Source organism: Gorilla gorilla, chromosome 8 (assembly GCF_029281585.2).
Source record: "Gorilla gorilla gorilla isolate KB3781 chromosome 8, NHGRI_mGorGor1-v2.1_pri, whole genome shotgun sequence".
Taxonomy (NCBI): domain Eukaryota; kingdom Metazoa; phylum Chordata; class Mammalia; order Primates; family Hominidae; genus Gorilla; species Gorilla gorilla.
The window spans coordinates 28,141,756-28,168,803 of NC_073232.2; the positions used below are offsets into that span (position 1 = coordinate 28,141,756).

The window sequence follows — 27,048 nt, forward strand, 5'->3', positions numbered from 1 at the left end:
TGTGATATATATCATATATGATATATATACATATGTGTGATATATATCATATATGATATATATACATATGTGTGATATATATCATATAATATATGGTATATATACATATGTGTGATATATATCATATAATATATGGTATATATACATAAGTGTGATATATATCATATAATATATGGTATATATACATATGTGATATATCATATATACATATATGTGTATATATATCAGTTTGTTTATATATACATATATACACATATATACACATACATATATACATATATACACATATATACATATACACATATGTACATATATACGTATATATGTATATATCATATATGATATATACATATATGTGTTATATATATCGTATAATATATGTATATATACACATATATGTGATATATATCATATATACATATATGTGTATATATATCAGTTTTTTATATATATACATATATACACATATATACATATATACACATACATATATGCATATATATACATATATATATGTATATATCAGTTTGGTTAAAACCAGCAATAAAAACTAGGAACAGCCAAGGTGATTTTGAAACCATGAGATGGTCATTATTTACAGGTGTAACAGACATTTTTTGAAGGAAATAATTGCTTGTATTTTAAAATTTGTATGATTTTAATTAATCGTAGAATTACAATTTCTAATTGTATAATTATGAATTTAACTATGTAGAAGTAAGCAAGCAAAATATAGATGACCTAATATTATTTTTATTTGGCTTTTGAAGTTGGATTTATCCTTCCATTTTAATATGAATATCTAAAGGAACCTGGTGGGTCCCTTCAGGTAAAATAATGTAACCACATTTTAAAGACTACCTCATGATTTTACTTCACCTCATCCCAGGGCCCACCCATTCCATTCAAATAATGTGAGCATGTACCTCTTTAGGAGCATAGAGAAGTGCCTCAAACTGTCGTTTTTTTCCTCCAGTTTTCTCTGAGTAGCACAGACCTTCAAATATGATGGTCAACAAATGCTTGTCTAATGAGTCTGAAGAATTAAGCATCTATTTTAATTGACATCAATGCAAGATGTATTATAATAATGAATTTAGAAAAACTCTTTCAAAGGTTAAGCTGTCCAAAAAAATCACAGTCACTTAATGGTATTAAACACAACATATTTCTAAAGTACAATACTTGTGTATATTTTACCAAGATCCTTCTTCAAAACCTATGTTATTTTCTGCCTCTGGAATGAAGGCTACATTTCTTAGTTGTTTAAGATTCTACAGAAATCATCTCTAATCAAAATCTTAAAAATTATTATGTACATCACATTAAAATATCAAAAATTGCAAATAAAGCAACAGTCCCTGCTGACCACCCTCATCACCCACCATAGATTTTATCTTGAGTATCTTTAGATACCAGTTTATTTTTACTTCCAGTCCATTTTCTATTTACTTAATATGTATAAATGTACCACATATACTTGGAAATCTAAACCATTGTATGTTTTCAGCCTAAGTAATATTATATTATAATTTTTTCTGTAACTTAATTTTTTTACTCCAAAACACATGTTGAATTTCTTTCCATAATGTCACATGGAGATAGATATTATTTTTAACTGGTATAGTATTTCTCACTATTGATTGATTCATTCACATGTAAGTTCTTTCCTGTCATTTGTCATCAAAACCAGCACTGAAATAAACATTCCTGCACAAGCCTTCATGTGTATACCTTTGAGTGTCTCTCTAGGATAAATGCCAAGGAATTAACTCAATTTTTATAGTCTATGCAATTTTTCTTTTTAACAAATGCTATCTAGTTTCTCTCCAATTGAGCTGTACCAACTCATGGAATTTTCCTCTCCATCTATTATCTGATTAATTTGTTGTTCTCTTAAAATCTTATACTCCGTTAACACCCATCAACATTTTCTAAACACACCATGCACTTTCTCATCTCTGTGTTTTTGCTGCGATTGCTGCCTCAGTTTCTCGAGGTAAAATGTTTTACCCAACAAAATTTGGTATCATGGAGGCTTACTATTACTTCTCCACCAAATCTTTTCCCAAACTCTCATTATTGGCAGAAAGAATGAAGTCTCTTCTTTGAGTCTCCTAGTATCTTATACTTATTTCTTATACAGCATTTATGATGTAGGGTAGTGAATGTATCATACGAAGTGTAGGAGACGAAAAGTAATACTGTTTCCTCACTCATCACAAGGGACATGGCTGGAACCCCTATAACAAAAGAGAGGTTAAAAAGAAAAAAAATAACAAATTTATTAACATTTTATGTGACATAGGGGCCTTCAAAAACAAAGGCCTGAAGACCAGGGAAAACTCTCTATGTTTATGCTTAAGTTCAACAATGAATGGACAATCATGAAGAAATACAAATGGACAGAAAGAATATGATCTCATTGTAATAACTTGGAGAGAACTCAGCAAAGATCTTTATGGGCCTCTCTGTGTAGTGTTTCTTTCATCCAGGTATAGATAGGGTAGGACACCAGTTAAATGAGGTTCTTATGACCTATTTTGAGGAGAAGTAAGCCGGAAAATTCCTTTATGGCTAGCTCTCACAAAGGAAAGAGGGGAAGGCAGAGAGGGACTCCAAGGTGCTATATTTTGGGATAGCATGTTCTGACTCCAAGGTGCTGTATTTTGAGATAGCATGTTCTGAGCTCTGGCACAAGTAAATTTAATGATCCTTGAGATTGGAGACCCTCCTTGAAAGGATAGAAATGTACCTTCTGTCTGTGTCCTGGACTGGTGGTCCACTATGCAGGTTCATAAGATTCCTGGCATAAATTACTTCTTCCTTTCCCTCCTTTCTCTCTCTCTCTCTCTTTTTGTCTTCTTGGAATAACAACATAATATGAGTAATTAACAAGAAAGAAAACAAATTATATCAGTCATTATTCAGCGTTAGAATAAACTAAAATTAAATAGATGTCTCTGAGTGCTTCAGCATATGAATATTATCAACCACTGTATGTGGTTATTGATGTGTGCTTCACTACAGTGAGTATGTTTCTATGTATGTATATAATATATATTGTTTGTATGAATGTATATAATATTTAAATATTTTAATATGGAAATAAATCATTGCCTTCAGCACACTGATTACAAATCAATTCATATCTCAATTAAATTGAGTTGTAAGCCACACAGTTGATTACCCTAAAGAGCTCATTATAAATGCATATGACTCTTAATGGCTCCAGTGAGAAGAGAGCCCTTCACTCGTGATGAATGTTACCACTTTTAATTGAAACAAGGTTACCTTTGGCATTAAGGTACATAAGATGCTGTCAAAGCAGTTATGGTTTTATAAATTTAAATTAGGATGTTCTGGTCAGAACAGTTTTCTAAAATTAGATTGGAGAATGGGACAGATGTAAATAGGGTTCCTCTACACAAAGAAATATGATTGTAAGACATTAGTTTTGTGATGTGTTTTTAACAGTTTTATCTTTCTGTAATTATAGTTAATTTTGGAAGCTACTGTTTTGTCGTCAAATGCTACCGTTGCTCTAGATGACATCAGTGTATCCCAGGAATGTGAAATTTCCTATAAATCACTACCAAGGACCAGTACACAAAGCAAGTGTAAGTTTTTCCTTGTCGTTGTTGCTGTTTTAAACATTGAATTAAGCTCTTCTCAGTATCAAAATATAAAATATATTAGAGTCACGAATACCTAATGCAGGGTGTGGATTATATCACCTGTTCTTGAAACCTAAAATATATATATATTTTTTTTAAAAGGTAAACATCTGGTCTAGTCCTTAGGCCTCTCTTCCAGTAATATGGAAAATATTCTATGTTTGCAGCTGAAATTATTACATCCAAATATTTTAATTATAAATATTATGAAAAAAATTATAATTATTTTGCATATTTAAATACACTTTTATAAATATTCACTTCTCCATTAATTTTATTCAGAACTTCAAATGAGCATGTAATAATATTCATATTTCAGGATCACCCAGGAGTTCAAAAAAAGCAAAAAGGTTGTGTTTGGGAAAATGATGTCAGGCCAACCAAAATTTAAAACTGGACCTTAAAATTCTGTGTTTCTATTCAAAATTTAATATTTTCAAATCACAGATGGAGTTTGTCTAATTCTTTGACTAAATTTTTTGGAGAGAATATCAATTACAGGCCAGAAATGTTGCCATAAAAATGGATCTCATGTAGTCAACTATGTATTTTAAAACCCAATCATTATTTAGATTCTGGGATCATGTACACATTGAAAGAATTTACACTATACCTTCAGTTACTTTCTCTTTCTAGTACTAATTGATGTTTCTCTCTGACCACTCCTACCCTCAGATCTCAATGAATCTGACAATATTAAAAATGTTTTCTGAAAAGTGTCACACTTTATTTTTCTTAATCTGTATCTATGGAAAAGATTTGCGTATGAAAATCAGACATACTGTATATTCCTAAGTTATATTTACTTAAACAACATATTTAGTGAGTGCAACAGTTGTATTCTTACAGGAGCTGAATGGACTAATCAAGAAAAATTTGGGTCACATGATTCTGGATTGAGACGATTAAAGAACTTTTAATTAAAGGTCCTTTATTAAAGACATTTTTCATTCGAGAGAGTGTATATTTCTGGGTGCCAACTTATATTGGGTTAACGTGTATTTACTTTGTTCAGAATGTGTATCCTGCATGCATAATAGACCATTCTAAGCTCTGCGCATGTGTTCATGCAAGTGTGTGTGTGTGTGCATGTGTGCGCGTGTCTGCCTGTGTGTCTGCGTATGTGTGTGTGCATGCCTGTGTGTCCGTGTGTGTGCGTGCATGTGTGCATGTGTGTGTGCATGTGCATGTGTGTGTGCATGCGTGTCTGTGCACATGTGTGTATGATTCTGATAGACACCGAGGAGTGCAGAGCAGCAGATTTAATAATTCATTTAAAGATTCATGAGTTTGGCCAGGCACGGTGGCTCACACCTGCAATCCTAGCACTTTGGGAGGCTGAGCCGGGCGGATCACTTGAGGTCAGGAGTTCAAGACCTGCCTGGCCAACATGGTGAAACCCTGTCTCTACTAAAAATACAAAAAAATTAGCCAGGGCATGGTGGCGGGCACCTGTAGTCCCAGCTACTCGGGAGGCTGAGGCAGGAGAATGGCGTGAACCCAGGAGGCGGAGCTTGCAGTGAGCGGAGATTGCGCCACTGCACTCAAGCCTGGGTGACAGAGCAAAATTCCTCTCAAAAAAAAAAAAAAAAAACGATTCACGAGTTTTTAAGGGTTAAACAGGATTACCTTATTTTTGTTGTTTAATTAAAGATTTTCTTTCTCCTAATTAAATACCACATCACCAGAATCATCATAGCTGAAAAGCATTAAAGTTGACATTGAAGAGCATTCTCTTGTAATGTAGTATTTGGAGGTATAGGGGCAGAAAGGTGTGACAAAAACCTTTCCACACCCATCATAAGGGTCACAGCTGACACTCCGAGAATGAAAGACAGTTTAATGAGAGAAAAGCATAAGAAATTTGTTTGTCAAAGTTTTACTTGACACAGGAGCCTTCAGAAATGAAGATGCAAAGACCCAGAGAAAAGCATGTGCTTTATTTTATTTTTTCGTTTTTATTTGTTTTTCAGCCCCTTTTCCTATTTAGAAAACTGTGTATTTTTCTGCTTAGTTTTGGTGAAGAGCAAACAGCCATTTTGAAATGTGATCGGACAAAAGGGTATGATCCAATGGTAACAGACTGAGCAGGGAAACTTAGCAATGCCTCTGTGTTCAGAGTCTCCTTGACTCCTTTGTGTAGAATTTCTTCCCCCCTGGAAACAGGAAAGGACCCCTCTAGAATGAGGATCTTGTGACCTAATTTCAGGCAAGATAAGCCAGATAATTTCTTTATGACCAGCGCTCACAAAGAAAGGTCAGGGAAGATCAGGGTGACCTTGCTCCTGGGGTACCTCCCAATCTCCTTCAGTTCAAAGTACTTTAGGGCAGCCTTTCCTGAGCACTTACCGAGGCAAAAGTGTGGTTAAAGGTTTTAAATCGTTACTAAAGTTAACCTTAGCAAAAGTTTTTGAGACACTTGATCTTGCTTACGGAGAATTCTTTTCTTAAATTCACTCAGGATTCATGGATATGTGCATCCATCTGAACACCAGATCAGTTGGATAGATAATATACCTAATTAGGACAAATTACATGAATGATTCCTGAAAGATCAATGGATGTACACAAAGGAAAAAAAGGCGTTTCTTATTGTTTTTGCAAATATGTCCAGTAGACAATTATAGGATCTCATTTGTGGAGTTCAGTATTAGTAATGGGCAGAAGTTTATGGAGAGAAGCTGAAAGGAATATTTAAAAACGTGCCATGCTCCATTGACAGTAAATTGTTATATGTATGGAGCAGAATGGCCAAAGGTTTACCCAGACTACCCAGACCCTGTACAGGACTTGAAGTTTTGAAATCTTTAATAGGCATACAAATGGCTGCACCACTTCAAAGCAATCTTAGAGCTGTAGTTTTCTGCTCACAGTCCGCGTGATGAAAATCGCAAGTGCTACTTTGATTTGGCCTTTAATCAAGCTTCTTCTCCTTCAGAATATTTAAAAGCTGGTGTTGATGAAATAATTTTGCATTCTGTTTATTTGTTAAAGGGAGAGAGCCTGTTTTACGCTCTTAATCTCAATTTTGAAGCCAGATTTGTGCCTGGTGAGGATGCAGGTTGTATTTCATCCAGGAAGATACGCGATTTTCCAACTGAGTGCCCAAAGGGAGCACATGAAACTAATTGCTGTGAGTGCATTACTGACTCCTTCGGCAAATATTTATAGGTACATATTTACTCTCTGAACGTAAAGTGCACACTACTCAAGTGAGCATTGTATGTTGAAGACAGTCAGAACAGAGACCTCTGCATGATGGAAATGACTTGCCAGTGAGAACAAGCCAGATTCGCTTTAAACTAGAGGCGATGAATGAAAACGTCCTGCTAACTTTCAGTTTTGCCCTGTTGGAGAATAACATTTGAAACATATGCAGGATAGCGCTCAAAACACAAGAGCAAGGATGTATCTAGCCAGTCATAGAAAAATAAGTAACACATGACATCACTTATATTAGGTATCTATGTAGTCATATTTGTAGAATCAAAGAGTAAAATTGTGGTAACCAGGTTCTGGGAGGAGAGGAAGTGGAAAATTACTAATCAACAGGCATACTTTTTCAGTCAAACAAGATGAATAAGCTCTAGACATCTGCTGTATAACATGGTATCTAAAGTCAATGACAATGTATTGTACACTTAACAATGTGTTGTGGGGGTAGATCTGGCTGGGTGCAGTGGCTCAAGCCTGTAATCCCAGCACTTTGGGAGGCTGAGGCAGGTTGATCACTTGAGGCCAGGAGTTCAAGACCAGCCTGGCCAACATCACAAAACCCCATCTCTACTAAAAATATAAAAATTATCAGGGCATGGTGGCACACACCTGTAATTCCAGCTACTCAGGAGGTGCAGGTTGCAGTGAGCTGAGATCACACCACTGCATTACAGCCTGGGTGACAGAGAGAGACCCTGTCTGCCACCCCCCCATAAAAAAGAGGGTAGATCTTATATTTTCTTATCACAATATATGTATTATAAACATTTCTTTATTAAATTATTTTTAACATCATAATATTCTTATTATCGTAAGCAGTTGCTATTTCAGTACAACTAGCAGTAGAAGACTTTATACTGCTTACAAATGTTATTTCAAATGATAGTGTATCAATAAATAGTTCTATGGTCATAAAACTATAGATCCTGCCTAGTTCTATACATTTTTCCACCTTTAAGAGCCTCCTTTCAGTTTTTCCTTTTCCAGGGCAATGCCTCCATTCTTTCTGCATTCTACTTAAATGATTCTAAAACTATCCTAGCATCCCCGAAAAAGTAATACAGAAGAAGAAGAAAAAAGAAGGTTGTCTGTTGGTGGATAAGCTTTTCCAAAAGTATTTTAATAACTGTGCTATTGAACACAATAAAAAAAGGCAAGAGGAAAGGCAAGAGAAGCATCCCATTTTATTGATTACCCATACCCGAGGTGAAAACCAAGGTGGTTTTGAGTCAAGACAGTGGAGGAACACAGACATTTTCTAGAAGTGTGGTGGCGCAAAGAGTTGGAGAGACTCTTTCCTCTGCATTCAAAACATACATGAGAATGACGAGAAAAATCAGGGCCATTGCTGAGTGCTAATACATTGGCAAGCAGCCATGCTGTGACCCACAAAAAACCTTATGAGCATCTTTTCTATACCAAGAGATTTGGTAAGAAGAAAGTGTGATCATTTCCCTCGAGAAACATAATCTATTACAGAGAGCTCAGAAATAAATCTAAACATAAAAGACCAAATAAGTTTTGACAAAGGCACCAAGAGGACACAGTAGGGAAAAAATAGTCTCGTCAATAAATGGTGCCGGAAAATCTGGACGTTCTCATGCGAAAGAATGAAATTGGACCTTTGTCTTACACCGTACACTTAAATAAATTCAAAATGTAAGAAAGTCCTAAATTTAAGACCTGAAATCATTAAACTCCTAGAAGAGAACATAGGGGAAAAACTCCTTGACATTAGAGTTGGCAATGATTTTTTAATATCACACCAAATGCTCTGGCTACAAAAGCAGAAATAAGTAGTGGGATTACCTCAAACTAAAAAGCTTCTGCACAGTAAAGGAAACACTCAGCAAAATAAAATAGCAACCTGCATATCGTGAAAAATATTTGCAAACCATATATCTGATAAGGGGTTAATATTCAAAATTTATGAAGATTTTATACAACTCAGAAATAGATAAATAGATAAAAAATGGGCAAAAGCCCTGAATAGACATTTCTCCACAGAAGACATAAAAATAATCAACTGGTATGTGAACAGATATTCCACATTTCATTGGCATTAATCATCAGGGAAATACAAATCCAAAACTCTTTTAGATACCTCCTCATATCAATTAGGATAGCTATAATAAAAAAAAGCGTAACACATTTTAGTAAGAGTGTGGAGAAAAGAGTACTCATACTGTTGGTGCAAATGTGAATTGTGCAGCCATTATGGAATACGGTATGGAGGTTTCTTAAGAAATTAGCAATAAAACTACCCTATGATTTAGCAATCTCTCTTTTGGGTGTATACCCAGAAAAAATGAAATTACCACTTCATAAAGCTGTCTGCACTCCCATGTTCGCTGCAGGATTATTCTTGATAGCCAAGATATGAAAACAACCTAAGTGTCTGTTGATGTACAGATAGATAAACTGTGGTATCTAAAAAACAGTGGAATATTATTCAGCCTTAAAAAAAGAGATTCTGCCATTTTTCACATCCTAGGTGAATCTGGAGGAAATTATGCTATGTGAAATAAGCCAAACACAAGAAGGAAAATATTGCATGATCTCAATTATGGGTGGCATCTAAAAATTATATACAGATATAGAGAATGAAACAGTGGTTACCAGAGGCAGGGGCCAAGGGAAGGAAATGGAGATATGTAGATCGGAGGATACGATGTAACAGATATGGAGGAGAAATGTGTCTAGAGATGTAATGTACAACGTGAGGACTACAGTTAATAACACTTGAGGACTACAGTTAATAACAGATTTGAGATTTGAGATTTGATAAATGAGTAAGTTTTAGCTACTCTTGCCACAAAAAAAGAAAAAAAAGGGCAATTATGTGAGATAATGGATAATTTGCCTCACTGTAATAACCATTTTACTATCTATATGTATCCCATAACCTTATGCTGTATATCTTTAATATACATAATAAAATTTGTTTTAAAAATTAAGAAAAGAAGCTTAGTCTATTAGGTAAGAAATGTATCGATTTAATAGTGTTGTAATGATAACTGGAATAGAGATGTAAACAAGTAGCTATTTTAACTCTAGGAAGTTGGAGAATATATTCAATAGAAGGTAGGTAAGTCCTCAGCAGCAATTTTTTTAATTTTATTATTATTATACTTTAGGAATTTCTTAAGATGTTTTCTAGTTTTCTTGCTGTGTAAGAAGAGTGTCTATTGCAAGTTCTGCCAGGGATTAACAGTTCTAGGCCTGTCTCTGATATACATTAAGACTGTTACCAAATGTACATGGTTTAAGATCCTTACCTATATAGTCTTTTAATCAGCAAAACAAATATGAGGTACTATTTTCCTCATTTTACGAACTTTCTTGTCATTTAGTTTCTTATCAGTTAGAATTCCATTTTAAACACAGTCTGCCTCCAAAACCTACATTTTTTTTTTTTTTTTTTGAGACGGAGTCTGTTGCCCAGGCTGGAGTGCAGTGGTGCCATCTGGGCTCACTGCCAGCTCTGCCTCCCGGGTTCACGCCATTCTCCTGCCTCAGCCTCCCGAGTAGCTGGGACAGCAGGCGCCCGCCATCACGCCCGGCTAATTTTTTTTTGTATTTTTTTAGTAGAGACGGGGTTTCACCGTGTTAGCCAGGATGGTCTCGATCTCCTGACCTCGTAATCCGTCCTCCTCAGCCTCCCAAAGTGCTGGGATTACAGGTGTGAGCCACCGCACCCAGCCCAAAACCTACGTTCTTAACTGCAAATCGTATAGCCTTTCTATCCTTTTAAGGTCATCATTACATTGAGAATGATGTTTTTAGAAAATGTGAAAAGTTCCCTACATGAGCAGTTTAAGCAATGGGAAGTTTGAAGCTAATGATCAAAACTTCACTTTTGGAGGAGAAACGATGCCTTTAGTCTCTAATATGTCAAATGGTCACTTAGTAAATGCTGTCGAGAAGTTTAAGGAATGAATGTCTTTAAAAAATAATACTTAATACTTTCTCCTTAGTAATTATTTCTTTAATCACAGTACATTTTATAATCTGAAATGTATTAAATTGCTTTTAATTCTTATAGTGCTTTTCGGGGACTTAAAAGATAATTTTTTAGACATAAAAGGAAAATAAAAGATCACTATTTGGATAATGGACCCACCCTCATAGGGAATTGAATTAGAAAATTAGCAAACGACCTCCAGTTCTCTAAAGTCTTATTTTGAGGGTTTTTTTTTTTGCCTGCTTTTTTGAAAAAACTAATTTTTATACTGTGAATCTGTTTATTCATAGAAATGCTAATTCTTCATCCCATTTTTGTGAATCCTTTCATTAAAGATTCTGGCAATGAGTGGAGGTGAGGTAAAGCCACAGTGAAGAATACAGAGAAGTAGGAGTCTTTGTTTTTTTCTTGTCTTCTTTGCAGCAAAAAGGTTTGAAGGAAGCATGCAAAATTTAGGCTGCGATTCTAATGTTGAACAAATGAGCATATCACTTCTCTTACAGAGACCTTAATTGCTTGAAAAAACAGGGGTTTCTTATAAGGAGGAAAAGGCAATGCCACCCTCAGGATTTCTATTTATGAACTTAAATCCTCCTAAAAAGGACCATTGCTATTCTTGAATTTCAAACATTTAATATTTTAATGCTATTTATTTTAATTTTTCTCACTTTCACAACCATCTTTAACACAATTTACTTTCTTTTTTACATGAGACTGATTATGGCCTACTTCAAACGGGTTATTAAGTTTGCAAAAAATTTAGGTCTTCAGTGCCTTGAAATATTTTCAGATTTTGTAGAAAAAAATAGCAAACATAAATTGCAACCAATTTTGGCAAATGAGAGAACAAGTTATTGGAATTGTTCAAGAACTGTTTGGGATACATAGAGGTTAGGAAGTTTTGCAGAATTTTGATAGCCTTGGATAATTTAATCGAATGTTTCCATACTTATTTATATTATGATATAAAAGTGCAGTTACTTAAAATGTAACCCAGGTGTACAGGTTTTCAAGGAGTCTCTCTCTCTCTGCCAGTTAAAGCACCACACACTGACTATGATGTTAAATTATCTCTGATTTTTATTTATGATAACCGAAGGGCTGAAAAACCTACATAGCATAACAGATACAACATATCTCAACAAAACTTCTCTGGACCTTCAGAAACTCTAAGGGACAGGCTGCAGGGTGAATCACTGTTGGATGTAATTTTTTGCCTGGACATGGCCAAATTACAGTGTATCAGAAAAGTTCAATGCCAGAGTGGATTTTAGACCTGGGATCATGTTGCCATTTATGAGGAACTGGACAAATACTCTGTATGTTTTCATTTAAGGGAATGTTTAACATGATCTGCACATCTTAGCTCTCAAGTCAAACTTGGCATCAGGACAAACCCTAAAAGAAGGCAGATGAGGAGTGAGCTCCAGAGAGCAGAGCCAGTACCTAGGTGTCTTCCCATAGTTCCAGTGTTCTGAAAAGTCCATTTCTCCTGGATGTGTTATTTGATGTTGAGGCCAATCAAAATGCCACCTCATCATTTTTGAAAGCTTATCTTTATTTTTCTTAGATCAAAATTGTTACTCTGAATTGTTTCTTTAGGATAGATCATAAAAAGGGAAATTTGGGGTTTAAGTTTTTTTCTGTTGTTGTTGTTTTGTTTTGTTTTTGAAACAGGGTCTTGCTCTGTTGCCCAGGCTGGGGTGCAGTGGTGCGATCTTGGCTCACTGCAACCTCTGCTTCCCAGATTCAAGTGATTCTCCTGCCTCAGCCTCCCTAGTGGCTAGGCTACAGGTTAGCACCACCGTGCCCAGCTAATTTTTGTATTTTTAGTGGAGATGGGGTTTTGCCATGTTGGCCAGGCTGGTCTCGAACTCCTGACCTCAGGCGATCCACTCACCTTGGCCTCATGAAGTGCTGAGATTGCAGGCATGAGCCGCCATGCCTGGCCTAAATTGTCATTTAATGACATTCAACACATTTTGCCAAATATTTCCCCAAAACATTATGCTAATAAACAATCATATCAACAAAGTAAAACTGTGGCAGTGTGCCTGTGTTTGAAGTCCATTTTGAAATTTACTTTCACTTTTCATGATTATGCAAATACTATTTATAAGTTCCTATTTTTGTGAACAAATACTTTGTTTCCTCAAGACTAAAATAAATAATGCTACTTTATGTAGTGCTTTCTTTCGTTCCAGGAGATAATGTGTATACTGGAAAATGAAGATATTACGTGTCAAATAGTATAAATGGTACATTTTCTCACACCTACATTGTATTAACAGGACATTTATAAACTATTTTGTTCTGGCTGTGCTATGTAATGTAGGCAAGAAAGCCAAAATTTACTTAAGCAGCTCTGTAAGTTGTAAAGACATTTTAATATTTCCAAACAACATTTACTGAGCACTATAATTTATTTCTGTCTAAAACCTATTTAGTCCAAAGTGCATGTACGAATTTTATGAAAAAATTCTAAACAATTTCCTATATTCTACTTTTCGGTCTACTTATGAGAAAAAAAAAAACATGTAAGTCTGTACTGAGTAGTTGAATTCAATGAAACCTTAGCCAAGGTTGAATAGTACAAGGAAAAGGAGTGATTTATTATTTATTTATTTATTCAATCTTAGATGCTGGTTATATATTTTCCTCAAACTAGTATATCTGCTAAATACAGAAATATGTGCATTAGACACTGGCATTTCCACAGCAGAGATGCATAATAGAGGCAAAGTCATTTTATGTGTGTTGATACTTTGCAAGCCATGTATCTTATATACTCAGTATTGACCAAGAATAATTGTATTACTCTGCACTGAGACTTATGTTTTCTTTTATTACATAAATGCATTAAGAGAAGACTTGAATTTCCTATAGCAACTCTCTGCTCTATATGTTTTGAGATGTGTGTGTGTGTGTGTGTGTGTGTGTGCGTGTTAGTCTTTGAATTAGGACTACTTTTTTCAGTGTATTTTCTGAAAAATGTTTCTGAGTAGGCCTTTTTGGCTAGATTGGAGATACTTCATCTTAATTATAATATTAAAGGATTTCTATGATGTGTCTCTCTGTATTATTACAAATTACTTTTAATTTTGTAAGGTCTGGAAAAATGAGCTGCTGTTTTCTATGTTCTATCTTATGTTCTTTTTCCATAGCCCTTAATACAAGGAAAAAAAGTCTGAAAATATACCTACACTTGCTAATTATTGAGTATCTTCCCCTTTTATTAAATGCATATTGGTAAATAAGTCTCTGTAGGGAAAAAAGGCTATCTAGTTATTTTTCCTTAGTAAACTGGATTTCCATTCTCTTCTCATTGTCCTCAAGTTTAAAATCTAGACAACTATTTTCTATTCAGACAAACCCCTCTAGACAGATGTCATTGTGAAAGACCCTAATGGGAGGTTGTTTCTGGTGAAGGCTCATCATTTCTGTGGCATGAAATCAAGAAGTGGAGAAAACGTCCATTCACCCTCATTTATGGAAGTCACTGATCTCCGATAAAGAAAAGTGAAAACTATTTCTATAGTCAGGTAAAATCTGATAAATAACCCGTGCTATTTTGATCAATCTTTGCTGCAGATAATCATGCTGTTAAATTAGGAGAATTCAGGATAGTTGTGAAAATAAGTGATTCTTCTTCCGCTGTTGAAAATTCTATTGAGAATAAAAGTCAGGCATTTAACAAGAAAGACTTTTTCTATAATTATTTAAGATTAAGTTTCAATACATTAGATTATTAATGGTGACTGTGGAGAGAGTGGATTTTTTTTCCGTGTCATACTTTGAGATCGGCTGGAATATTATTTTTTTGACAAGATCGTTGTTCTTCTTCACTCTTAAAATTGTGTTAGAAGTATTACTGGCTTTCCTTTTCTTTTTGTTGCTTATCTGTTGAAACTATTCAGTTCTTCTCTTTTCTCACATGCCACTACTCTTGTTCATTTTGTTTCCATTTTCAGGTTAGCAATGTGTGTGATAGGTAAAAAGGGGGCGTAAAGAGCCTTCCCCACCTAACACTAAGTGTTCCAAGCATGGAAGCAATCGACGTCTCCCTGCCTTGCAGAAACACACCACTGTAGGGAGTGAAATGTACGCTGCTTCTGATGTGATAGAATTATCTCTTTGGGTTATAGGTTTAAAGACACCTAAAAGACCACATAATAATTTAGTTAATTTATGTAGTATAAATACTCACATGCTTACTTTTAAGCACTTACTTTATAGCTGACAGTGTTTGAAGTAAATTTGCATGCACAAACTAATTTATAGCTCTGTAAAATAAGGCATAAAGAGGATTAATATTAGGGCCCTGCTTCCTAGCTGGGGAGAGACTGACCCTTATAATGAGTGAATAAATTATGTACTATTTTTAGAAGGGATGTATGCTGTAGAAAAAAAAATGAGGCAAGGAAAGGGCAATGGGGGAAGGCAAGGGAACTTTGCAATTTCCAAGAGAGTGGTCATAGTACATCTCAGTTACAAGGTGGCATTGTAACAAAGTCTTGAGAAGGTGAGGAAACAAGCTTTGAGATATATCAAAAGAAAAGAAAGAGTGTTCTAAGCAGAAAGAAGGAACTAAGGGATTGGGACAGGAACACATCTGGTGAATATGAACAATAGCAAGGGGACCAATGTGGCTGGAAGAGGTTGATTATAGAGAACAATTACAGGATAATAAGGCTGAGGAAGAGCAGCCCACCTACAGCAATGGTTCCCAACATTGGCTGTGTGTGAGAGACACTCAGAGTTCTTTGCAGCAACATGGATTGAGTTGGAGGCCAGAATCCTAAGCAAATTAACAGAAACGGAAACCAAATACCACATGTTCTCACTCATAAGTGGGAACTAAAACATTGAGTTCATAAATATGGACACAATAGACAATGGACTACTGGAGGGTGGAGAGGTGGGTAGGTTTCAAAACTACCTATTGGGTACTGTGCTCACTACCTGGGTTACGGGATCCGTACTCCAAACCTCAGCATCGTGCAATATTGCCATGTAACAAATATGCACATGTATTCACTATATCTAAAATAAAAGTCGAAATAAAAAGTCTTGAGGCAGGGCTAATTAAATCACAATCTCTAGGGTAGAATCCCGTCATTCACAGTTTTTAAATTATGTGCAGCCAAGGTTGAGGAGCATTTCAGCTGAGGCCTTATGGGTGATTGTAAGGACACTAGCTTTTAAATGAGACTGGGAGTATTTTGAACAGAAGACTTGCAAGATCTGACTTGCCACAATCACTGTGTTTGCTACATTGAAAAGAGATAGAAGGGGGTTATTGATGCCCATCCTCAATGACCACCTGTAACAAGATTGGGTTTATTGATAGTTGCTAAGCAAGGAAAATAGCCTACTAGGAGAAACTGGGACGTGGCTTAACAAGAGGAACTTGTTCTAGGATTTGGACTTGTGTTGGGTCATTTAGAGAAGGGCTCAAGGAAGCAAGAATTTTCTTTTGATTGGATGTTTTCAAGAAATAGGATAATTCTGTAATTGTATATCTGAACAAATTTTATTTAGGAGGTTAGAGAAATTGAACTAAAGTTATAATTGGTTAAAATACAATACTCATGTCAGTCAGGAAAGGGGAATGAATATTTGAGGACTTTCGAGTTTACACTGTAATCTTTTTTTATCTGTGTTCAGAAATGAATAGAGTGGCCTTCTTTTTGTCTGGTTTTATTTCTCAGTCTACGGAGCGACCTTGTTTAATGTTGTTGATATGTGCAAATCTTTATGTTCAACGGAAGATCACTACAGCTCAGCTGTTATTGTCAGTTCAGGTACTAGCAACACCAAAGTCTAGATGACATCACCAGCAAACTGCCAACTGTTGGCCAGTGTCAGAAATGGAAGCAGAAAGAGCAGTTGGGGAGTATTCCAAGGACTGAATAAGGAAATGATGGTGACTTGAGCTAGGTAGGGTGAGAGCAGTAGAGATGGTCAGAAGTGGGCAGATTCTGGATCTATTTTGAAAGCAGGTAAAAGTGAAAAGCTTTGATAGAAATGAATAAATAATATAAAGATAATAAAGCAAATCAAAGAAATCAAACATTGATTCTTCAAAAAGATTGGTAAAATTGACAAACCTTTAACGAAATGGACCTAGGGAGAGAGAGAAAGGTAGAGAGACAGAGAGAGGGAGAGACAAAGAGAGAGAGAAGATTCAAATTACTATAATCAGAAATAAAAGTGTGGACATTACTTTCAATTCTACATAAATAAAAAAGGTTATAAGATTAGAGTACCATATACAAGTACATGCCACAAAATTGGATAACTTGAGTATAATAAACAGATTCCGAGAAATGTAAAACTTACCAAGATTAAAGCACAAAGAAATAGAAAATCTGAATGGACCTACAACTAGCAAAGAGATTTGATGAGTAATGAAAGATCTGCCAACAAAGAAAAGCCCTGAAACTGTCCCATTAGTGTCAGTGGTGAAGTTTGCCAAGTATGTAAAAAAGAACTAAGAACAATCCTCTCAAATTTTTCCAAAAAATTGAAGACAAGGAATATTTTCTAACTTATTCAATGAGGCCAGCATTACCCTGAGACTCAAGCCAGACAGAGACTGCAAAAAAAACTATGAACCTATATCCTTTATGATCATTTATGCAAAATCCTCAACAAAATATTAGCAAACTTATTTCAGAAGCATATGAAAAAGATTATACAACATGACCAAGCGGGATTTTTTTCCTGGAATGCAGGAATGGTTCAACCTAGGAATCTCTGTCTATGTAATGCACCACATTAACAGAATGAAGGAAAGAAAAAAACACGTGATCACCTCAATTGATGCAGAAAAAAACATTTGATACAATTCAATATTTAATTCAGGATAAAAATACTCAACAAACCAGGAATAAAAGGAAACCACCTCAACATAATAAAAGCCATATATGAAAAACTCACAGCTACATTATACTCATTGGTGAAAGACTAAAAGCTTTTCTTCTAAGATCAGGAATAAGGAAAGGATGTCCAACCATATCCATGTTTGCCACTTCTATTCGTAGTACTAGCAAAAGCAATCAGTTTAAAACATAACAAAAAAGAACATAATAGGAATAAAGAAAATGAAATAAAAGTCATACAAATTGGAAACAAAGAAAGAATTTTTATATGTAAATATCCCTGTAAGTTCTACAAAAAACCCTGTTAGAACTAAAAAATGAATTCAACAAAATGTAAAGTTAAAATACAAAAATTGGTTGCATTTCTTTACATTAGCAATGAACCACCCAAAAAGGAAATTAAAAAAGCAATTCTCTTGCAATAACATAAAAAAAATAAAAGTCTTTAGGAATTAAACAAGATGGTGAAAGACTTGTACAATAAAAAATAAAAAACATTTCTGAAATAAATTTTTAAAAATATAGATAATGAAAAGACATTCCATGTTCATAGATCAGAAGACGTAATATTCTTAAGATGTCAGTATCACTCAAAGTGATCTACAGATTCAATATAATCCCTGTTAAAATACCAATCACATTTTTTAGCTGAAATAGAAAGTAAGTTCATATTGAATCTCAAAGAACCCCAAATAGACAAAATAATTCTGAAAAAGAGGAACAAAGTTGGAGGACACACACACCCTGATTTCAAAACTTATTACAAAACTACAGTAAACAAAACAGTATGGTACTGCCAAAAAGACCAATGTATAGATCAGTGGAATAGATTACAGAGTCCAGAAATAAACCCTCACATATATGAACAAGTGTTTTTTTTTTTTTTTTTTTTTGGCAAAGGTACCAACACCATTCAATTGGTAAAATCCAGTATTTTCAATACATGCTGCTGGGAAAACTAGATATCAACTTGTGAAAGTATGAAGTTGGACCCTTACCTAACTTCATATTCAAAAAACTAACTCAAAATCAATCCATAAACTAAATATAAGACCTAAAACTATAAAACTCTTAGAAGAAAATATAGGACAGAAACCTTATGATGCTGTGTCTGTCAGTGATTTAATGGATGACACCAAAGGCACAGGCAACAAAATAAAAAATAGACAAATTGGACTTTATGAGAGCTTTAAAATTTTTTGCAACCTAAAACACTATCAACAGAGTAAAAAGGCAATCCCAAGAAGGGGAGAAACTTTTTGCAAATTATATATCTGATAAGGGATTGATATCCACAATATAGGAGAGAACTTCTAAAACTCAATAATAGACCAACAGCTCAATTCAAAAATAGACAAAATATTTTAATGGACATTTCTCCAAAGAAGACAAAATATTTTAATGGACATTTCTCCAATAAGCATGTGAAAGGATGTCCAACATCACCAACATTAGGGAAATGCAAATCAAAACAATGAGATACCACCTTGCATCCATTAGATTACTACCCAAAAATAATAAAAACCCAAAACAAAACCAAACAAAAAACCAATCCAGAAGTTAACAAGTGTTGGTGAGGATGTGGAAATCAGAACTCTTGTGCACTGTTAGGGAATGTAAAATGGCATAGCTACTGTGGAAGAGGAAAGCAATTCTTCAAAAAAATTAAAAATATAATTACCATATGATTCGGCAATTCCAGTTTTGGGTATATACTCAAAATAATTAAAAGCAAGATCTCAAAGAGATATTTGCACACTCCTGTTCATAGAAACATTATTCACAATAGCTAAAACCTGAAAGTAACCCAATTATTCATTGACTGATGAGTGGATCAGAAAAATGTGGTGAATGCATACAATGGAATGTTATTTAGTCATAACAAGGAAAGAAATTCTGACATACACTACAAAGTGAATAAAACTTGAGGACATGGCCGGGTGCGGTTACTCACACCTGTAATCCTAGCACTTTGGGAGGCTGAGGTAGGTGGATCACCTGAGGTCAGGAGATTGAGACCAACATGGCCAACATGGTGAAATCCCATCTCTACTAAAAATACAAAAATTAGCTGGGAGTGGTGGTGTGCATCTGTAATCCCAGCTACTCAGGAGGCTGAGGCAGGAGAATTGCTTGAACCTGGGAAGCGGAGGTTGTAGTGAGCTGAAATCACTGGTGCCACTGCACTCCAGCCTGGGCAGTAGAGCAAAACTCTGTCCAAAGGGATAAGTAAATAAATGGAAATAAATAAAATTAAAAAAAACTTGAGGACATACTGCTCAGTGAAATAAGCCAGTCACAAAAAGAAGTAATGATATGATTAGACTTATCCGAGGTATAGTGAATAGCCTAAATCTTAGAGACAGAAAGTAGAATGGTAGATTCCTGGGCCTGAGGGAAGAAAGGAGTGGATAATTCTTGTGTGATGGGTACAGATGTCAGTTTTGCGAGATGAAAAGAGTTTTGGACATGGATGTTGGTGATGGTTGTGCAACAATATGAAAGCACTTAATACTCCTAAGTTGTGCACTTAAAATGGTTTAGATAATAATACATTTTATGTTATGTGTATTTTATCACAATAAAGAAAAAGTAGGGGAAAAAGCAAATAAGAAGAGGGCTTGATATACCACTGCTGGTTTAAAGATGTAAGGAGCCACATGAAAAGATATGACAGGTGGGCTTAAGGAGATGAAAGAAATCCTCAGCAGACAGGCAGCAAATAAAACAAGGATCTCAGTCTTGCAGCCACAAGAAACTGAATTCTGCCAACCATCTAAATGAGAATAAGCCAGGAAGTGGATTTCCCCCCACAGCCTCCAGATAGAGCCATCGTACCTTGTACTTTTATTACTACCTTATGAGACCCTAAGCAGACAGCCATGCCATGCCATCCTAGACATCTGACCTACAGAAACTAAGAGATAATAAATGAGTGTTGCAAGTCCCTAGGTTTGTGGTTGTTTGTTACATAGCAATAGAAAACTAATAGAAACTAAAATAAAACAAATGCCCTGGGTATCAATAGAAAACAAATGCACTGGCAGTTACTTTCTTTCAACACTCTAAAAATAACATTCCTTTTCCTTCTGGTTTCCATTGCATCTATTAAAGAGGTCTAATAATTATTCTTTGAAGGTGATTTATGCTTTTTTTTTTCCAGCTGCTTTTAACATTTTTCTCTCTGGAACAGATTTTTGGCAGTTTGGCTAGGGTGTGCCTATGTGGGTTTTCTTTGTATTTGTTCTTTTGTGCTCACAGGGATCCTTGAAATATGGCTTTATATTCTTTTCAGTTTTGAAATTTATTAGACAGATTTTTCAAATATTTCTTCAGCTCCTGGAAATACTGTATGCCCCACAATGAGTTCTGAAAGGAGGCCAACATTATTTCAACAAACGATCAACAATATAATTGTAAGAGGGAATGGGAAGTAGTGATAAAATAACTTACAACATCAGGCATACATAGTCATGAAATAAGATGGAACTATCAAGCCAGGCTCAGTGGCTCACACCTGTAATCTCAGCACTTTGAGAGGCTGAGGCAGGAGGATCACTTAAGCCCAGGAGTTCCAGACCAATCTGGGCAACATGGCAAAACCTCATCTCTACAAAAAATACAAAAATTAGCTGGGCATGGTGGCACATGCCTATAGTCCCAGCTACTCAGAGGCTGAGATGAAAGGATCTCTTGAGCCTGGGAGGTTGAGGCTGCAGTGAGCCATGATCATGCCACTGCATCCAGCCTGGGCAACACAGCGAGACCCCATCTCAAAAAAAAACAAAGAAAAGAAAAATGGAATTATTAAATTGTGCTACAAGACATGGGAATATTAATACAATTGCACTTGATTTGGGTTGTAAAAATGGGTAGCGTTAATATAAATAATTCCTTATATCCTGGAGAGCAGGTTATCTTGGGTAATAAGAGATCCCTGTGAATTTTAAGCAAGCAACTTGAGTTTTAGCTTAAAATATTCATATTTTGGCTCTTTAGGTAATTGAGCTTTTGTCAAGAAGTATAAAACATTTGAGATCATTAGCTTAGTCTGGGGAAAAATATATATATATATACACACACATATATATAATGCAAAGACAATATAAATAAACATTTAACATGACAGAAAAAAATCACATTATTTTAAAAATACATCACTGATATCTGCCTACCCCCAGAGAAAAAATAGTAGGGTCTTTTACGAATCATACATTTTGTTCATCTACATTACTATAGTATACTGTTAATGTGATTATCTAAAAAAATTATATTATTTGTCTAATAACAACCCACCTCATATCACCATAGCACTAACAATCTTCTCATAAATATAAGCATAGTAGTGGGTACTGTTATTAACATGAGCTGACTAATACAATTTCACATTTCAAACGCAATTGTGGGTGCTCCTTAGACACCTTGATGTGCCTAAGTTATATTTACTTTTAAACATAAACATAAAGAAAATAAACATAGGTTATTTGTAAGACTGTAAAAATTTAGTATGAATTAATACACAGTTATTGATTGTATTTTTGTAATATTTTTCATAGCCTATTGAGTCCTCTTTAAGGACTCTTGAGTTACAAGAGTTCCTGGTGAGACTCATTTATCCAGTAACAACAAAACGTTCTCTTCTTTTTCACTGTCAGTCTTTAGTGCTACTCAAGCAGCCTTAATTTCTTCATTATTCCCAGTTTCTAAAATACAATTTCCATAATGACACTGTCAGTCTATTACCATACACGAGCTGTCTGGACACTTCTATACTTTCTGCTTGTGAACTAGATCCCATCCTTTCTTTACTATTCAATGGTGTCTCTCCAGCAAAGCCCACCACTTTTTCCTTGTCTACTGTGTCTTCCCCATGAGGCTAAATAAACATGCTGTTCAATTCTCTTGACCCCTTTTTATATGACAGCTTTCCACCTCATTTCTCAGTTTTCCTTGATAAAGTCTTAGAAAGATGTTGTCAAAAGTTATTCTCTCCTCCAATATTTACTTAAATTGTCTCCATTCAGGCTTTTTCCCCTGTAATCAGGACCCACAAGGGCCTTATATTGTTACATCTAAAAGTCAATTCTTAGCCCTCATCCTGATTTGTACAGTAGTCCACCCTTATCTGCAGTTTTGCCTTCCACAGTCAATCTCAGTCTGAAAATATAAAATGGAAAATTCCAGAAATAAATTCACAAGTTTTAAATTGCACTCCATTCTGAGTAGTGTGATGAAATCCCACGCTGTCCTTATCTGTCCTGCCCAGGATGTGAATCATCCTTTTGTCCAGTGTATTCAGGCGGTCTATGACCCCCCTGCCTGTTAGCCAACTGGATTATCAGATAGAAAAGCAGCATACATAGTGTTCAGGATAATCCAGAGCTTCAGCCATCTACTAGGGGGTCTTGGAAAATATCTCTTGTAAATAAATGGGGATTACTAAAAGCAATATTTGCAGGTAACCACATTTTCCATTTCCTGAAAACATTTTATTCACTTGGCTTTCAAGATGGCAAATTCCCTAGGTATTCCTCAACTTCCTTGATTGTTCCTTCTCATCTTTGCTTCTTTTTCTTTCTGGCTCTGATGTCTAGACCTTAGATCTTTTATCTTCACTACTGTAGAACACTCATCTAGTCTCCAGCTTTAAATGCCGTTGATATGATCGTGTCTCCCAAATTTATATCTCTAGTTTAAACCTCTTCATTGAACTCCAGACTCAGATCTAACTCTCTATTAGACATCTTTCCCTGGATGTTTAATTGGGATCTTAAATTTTTCATACCCACCTGCAAGCTTCTGAGACTTTCCTCCAAACACAGTCTTAGAGTATGCCCGGGGTTAGAAATGACAACACCATTCTTCAGTTTCTACAGGTAAAAACTTTGTACTCATCTTTAACTCCACCCTTTTCCTTATACTCCACATCCAGTCCACAAAGCATAGCCGAATGTGGCTAGAGATGGAAAAACAAAAACAAACAAACAAACAAAAACCCAGTGACACCTGTTCTCACTTTACATTGGGGATTGCTGCCCTAAAGTGTGTTCTTGGTGCTACGCAGCAAGCACATGCAATTTCCCCAGTCCATTCCTTCCCCCGCCCTCAATGAATAACACATTTTTCTTCCGTCTTCTTTGACATCTGTCTTCCACTTCCCTATTCCTAGCCTCAACTGATGATCTGACATACTATTTCACTGAAAAAATAGAAACAACCAGAAAATAACTTTTAGAAGTTCCAGCACCACTTCTACCCACTTGTAAAGTCAGTCTTTTCTCCTGTACCCGAAGTAAACTGTCCGTGTTTCTTTTATGTAGAACCCCTCTCTATTTGCCTGTTCAACAGCATTACTCCTGAAAGTTCTTCTGTCTACCAGTCTTTTCTATAAGAAAGAAAAAAAATGTTTTTGCCTCTCACATCTTAAAAATATCTTCTCTTGATCTAATTTCTCCTTCCTGCTAACATACCATTTTTCTCTCATTTCCTTTACATTTTCCTCCTTTCTTTTATATTACTCAAAAGAATTCACTGTATTCACTTTCTTTAAACTTTCTCTTCTGAATCTCTTTTTAACTCAGTCCAATGAGGCTCTGGCTGTCGCCATTCAACAGAAACTCTTCTTATCCAAGCTACCAGTGACCTAGATCCAGTGACCTATTCTCAATCTTCATTTGACACAGATGGTATCACCCTCCTCCTTCAAATACTTAAACTTGACTTGGCTCCCATGGCATGGGGCACCATTCTTTGTTTTTTTTTTTTTCTCTTATTTTTATGCCTTCTTTTTGTCACTTTGATAATTTTCTAATTTATATCTCCAGCCTAACCTCCTCATGTGAACTCTGGATTCATACATACAGCTCTTGACCTGACATGATCACTTGAATACCTAATAGGAACGGCAAGCGCAACATGTCCAAAATTGAGATTCTGTTTCCCTCAACCACCTCCAAACCTGCCTCCCCACAGTCTTCCCCACTTCATAAATGGTACCTCCATTGTTCCAAATGCTTAGGTTAAAGATTTTGAAATCATTAACTTCTGTTTTTCTCATACTACACCTTTGATATCAATTAATCCTGTCATGTCTGCTTTCAAAGTATCTCCAAAATGGCTTATTTTTTTCTTCATTGCTACCACCCTGAATTAGTCTGTTTTCACACTGCTCTAAAGAACGGCCTGAGGCTGGGTAATTTATAAAGGAAAGAAGTTTAATTGACTCACAGTTCTGCATGGCTTGGGAAGCCTCAGGAAACTCACAATCATGGCAGAAGGTGAAGGGGAAGCAAGGCACGTCTTATATGCTGGCAGGAGAGAGAGAGAATGAAAGGAGAAGCACAACTTTTAAACCATCAGCTCTCATGAGAATTCACTCACTATAACGAGAACAGCATGGGGGGAAATCACCCCCATGATCCAATCTTGTCCCCCCAGGTCCCTCCCTCAACATGTGAGAATTACAATTCAAGATGAGATTTTGGTGGGAACACAGAGCCAAACCATATCACACCTTGACCTCGAATTGTCATTTCTTGTCTGGATTTTTGCAGTATTCTTCCCCTTCCTTTTTTGTCCTCCACTGTCTTCAGTAAAGTCAGATGTTGTCACATCTCTGCTTAAAACATCCCAATTGGTTCCCATCTCATTCAAAATCATAGCCAAAAAAATTGAAGTGACTGTCTAATATAATATCTTATTATTCTACCCTCACTCATTGTCCTTGTGACACCCTGGTCTCTGAATACATCTGAAACATGAGAAGCATGCTGTGGCCTCAAGGCTTTGTCCCTGTGATTCCCTTAGTGGTGGGTGTCCTTTACCGGCATAGCTGCACAACTTGCTTCCTCACCTACCTCCTTCAGCCATTTACCTAGTTGCCAACTTTTCTATAAAGTCTTCCTTGATCATTGATAAAATTACAGCCCTTTGCTCTAACATTTTCAATATTCTTCCTTATTTTATTTTTTATTAGTCCTTTTACCATTACTTATTTATCTTGCGTTTTTATTGTTATCTCCACTAATGTCCACACCCCCTTGGCTTTCATATGTAAAATCCATGAGGACAGAGGTTTTCTTTCTTTTCCCTGCTGTGCTCTTAGACTTTATACTTGTGCAGACATATAGCGTGTATTTGCTAAGTTTTTGTCGAATGAATGAATAATGAATGAATGAGCACATAGTGGTTTTTACTCTGTCATGATTGCTTACTTGCTTACGAATTTCCCACACTAGAGTCTAAGCTTTCCTTTTTTCTTTTTTTGAGACGGAGTCTCTGTCGCCCAGGCTGTAGTGCAGTGGCATGATCTTGGCTCACTGCAAAGTGGTAGTATACATAGATATTTAATATAGCGTCAAGTATTGTGAAGGATCTAAAATTTTACCTGACTGATAAGGAAACAAGTTAGCCTGCCACTGTTTCATGGATGCTGACACAAGAGGTGAGATTCCTGTGTCACAGACAGATGACTTTATTACTAATGGTATGGCAAATGTTGTGAGCAACATATTTGCATTGGTTCTTCTTGCTCCCCATGTGCCCTGAGAAAGGGACCAACAGAGAGGTGCCCAGGTAGATAGATGTACACATGAAGCAGGCTTGTATCACCGCTAAAGAGGCCTAAACTTATGGAACTAAAATCTTTTATGATGGGCTGCAAATAAACTTGTCTGACCTTTTCTTTAGAAGGAGACATTATCTTTATTCTACAGGATAATAACTTGCCTTCTGTTGTAGAGGGAGTCACTATCTGTCTTTCGTAGCTCTACTATTTAAATATCCTTGAAAGGATAGCCTGGAACAAAGGGGCAGTTAATGGCCCTGCTCATAACCTGTGCAGAAGCATAAGAGACCCATGAGGAATTGTCTACCAATAATATCTGCATTGTCTAGATCTCAGGAGACCCTTTAAGCCATGGGTAGAATAGTGTAATTAATTATTCTTATTCCAAATACAATAATGATTTCATTATTTATGTATTGGCATTTTTAAAAGAGTTAATTATTTCTATTCATTTATATAGACAGCTTTAAAATAATTTTATGGTACTTTTGCAAACATTCCCTTACTATTGTATATTTTATTTTAAATAATTAATGACTATTAACTATTGATGAAGTCTAGAGTTTAATTGCTTCAACCTTATGATAACTTCAAACACATAACCATTAGAATGCATGGAAAAGCCTGAAACTCAAAAGAATTACAACGTTACAGAACCTGTTCCAAAATAGAGAATAGAGTATTCATGAATTTGGAGTTTATAGCAAATGCTTAATCAAAGAAAGGACAACCTCTATGAAC

The 27,048-nt window shown here is 35.6% G+C and overlaps 1 protein-coding gene and 1 long non-coding RNA gene across 3 annotated transcripts in view; one reads left to right on the top strand and one right to left on the bottom strand.

The window, feature by feature from the left end:
- Nucleotides 1-25,047, bottom strand: part of LOC129525192 (uncharacterized) — a 48,363-nt gene extending 23,316 nt beyond the window's left edge. For both annotated transcript variants that reach the window (XR_010135080.1, XR_008669314.2), the window contains exons 1-3: nt 24,969-25,047; nt 23,531-23,697; nt 927-1,036 (exon numbers count right to left, since the gene is read on the bottom strand). This is a non-coding gene — a long non-coding RNA (uncharacterized lncRNA). The remainder of the gene's footprint in view (nt 1-926; nt 1,037-23,530; nt 23,698-24,968) is intronic.
- MALRD1 (MAM and LDL receptor class A domain containing 1) overlaps nt 1-27,048 on the top strand; it is a 689,301-nt gene that overhangs the window by 116,826 nt on the left and 545,427 nt on the right. Inside the window, exon 14 of the mRNA XM_055354139.2 lies at nt 3,500-3,620. Coding sequence (XP_055210114.2) covers nt 3,500-3,620 — 121 coding nt within the window. The remainder of the gene's footprint in view (nt 1-3,499; nt 3,621-27,048) is intronic.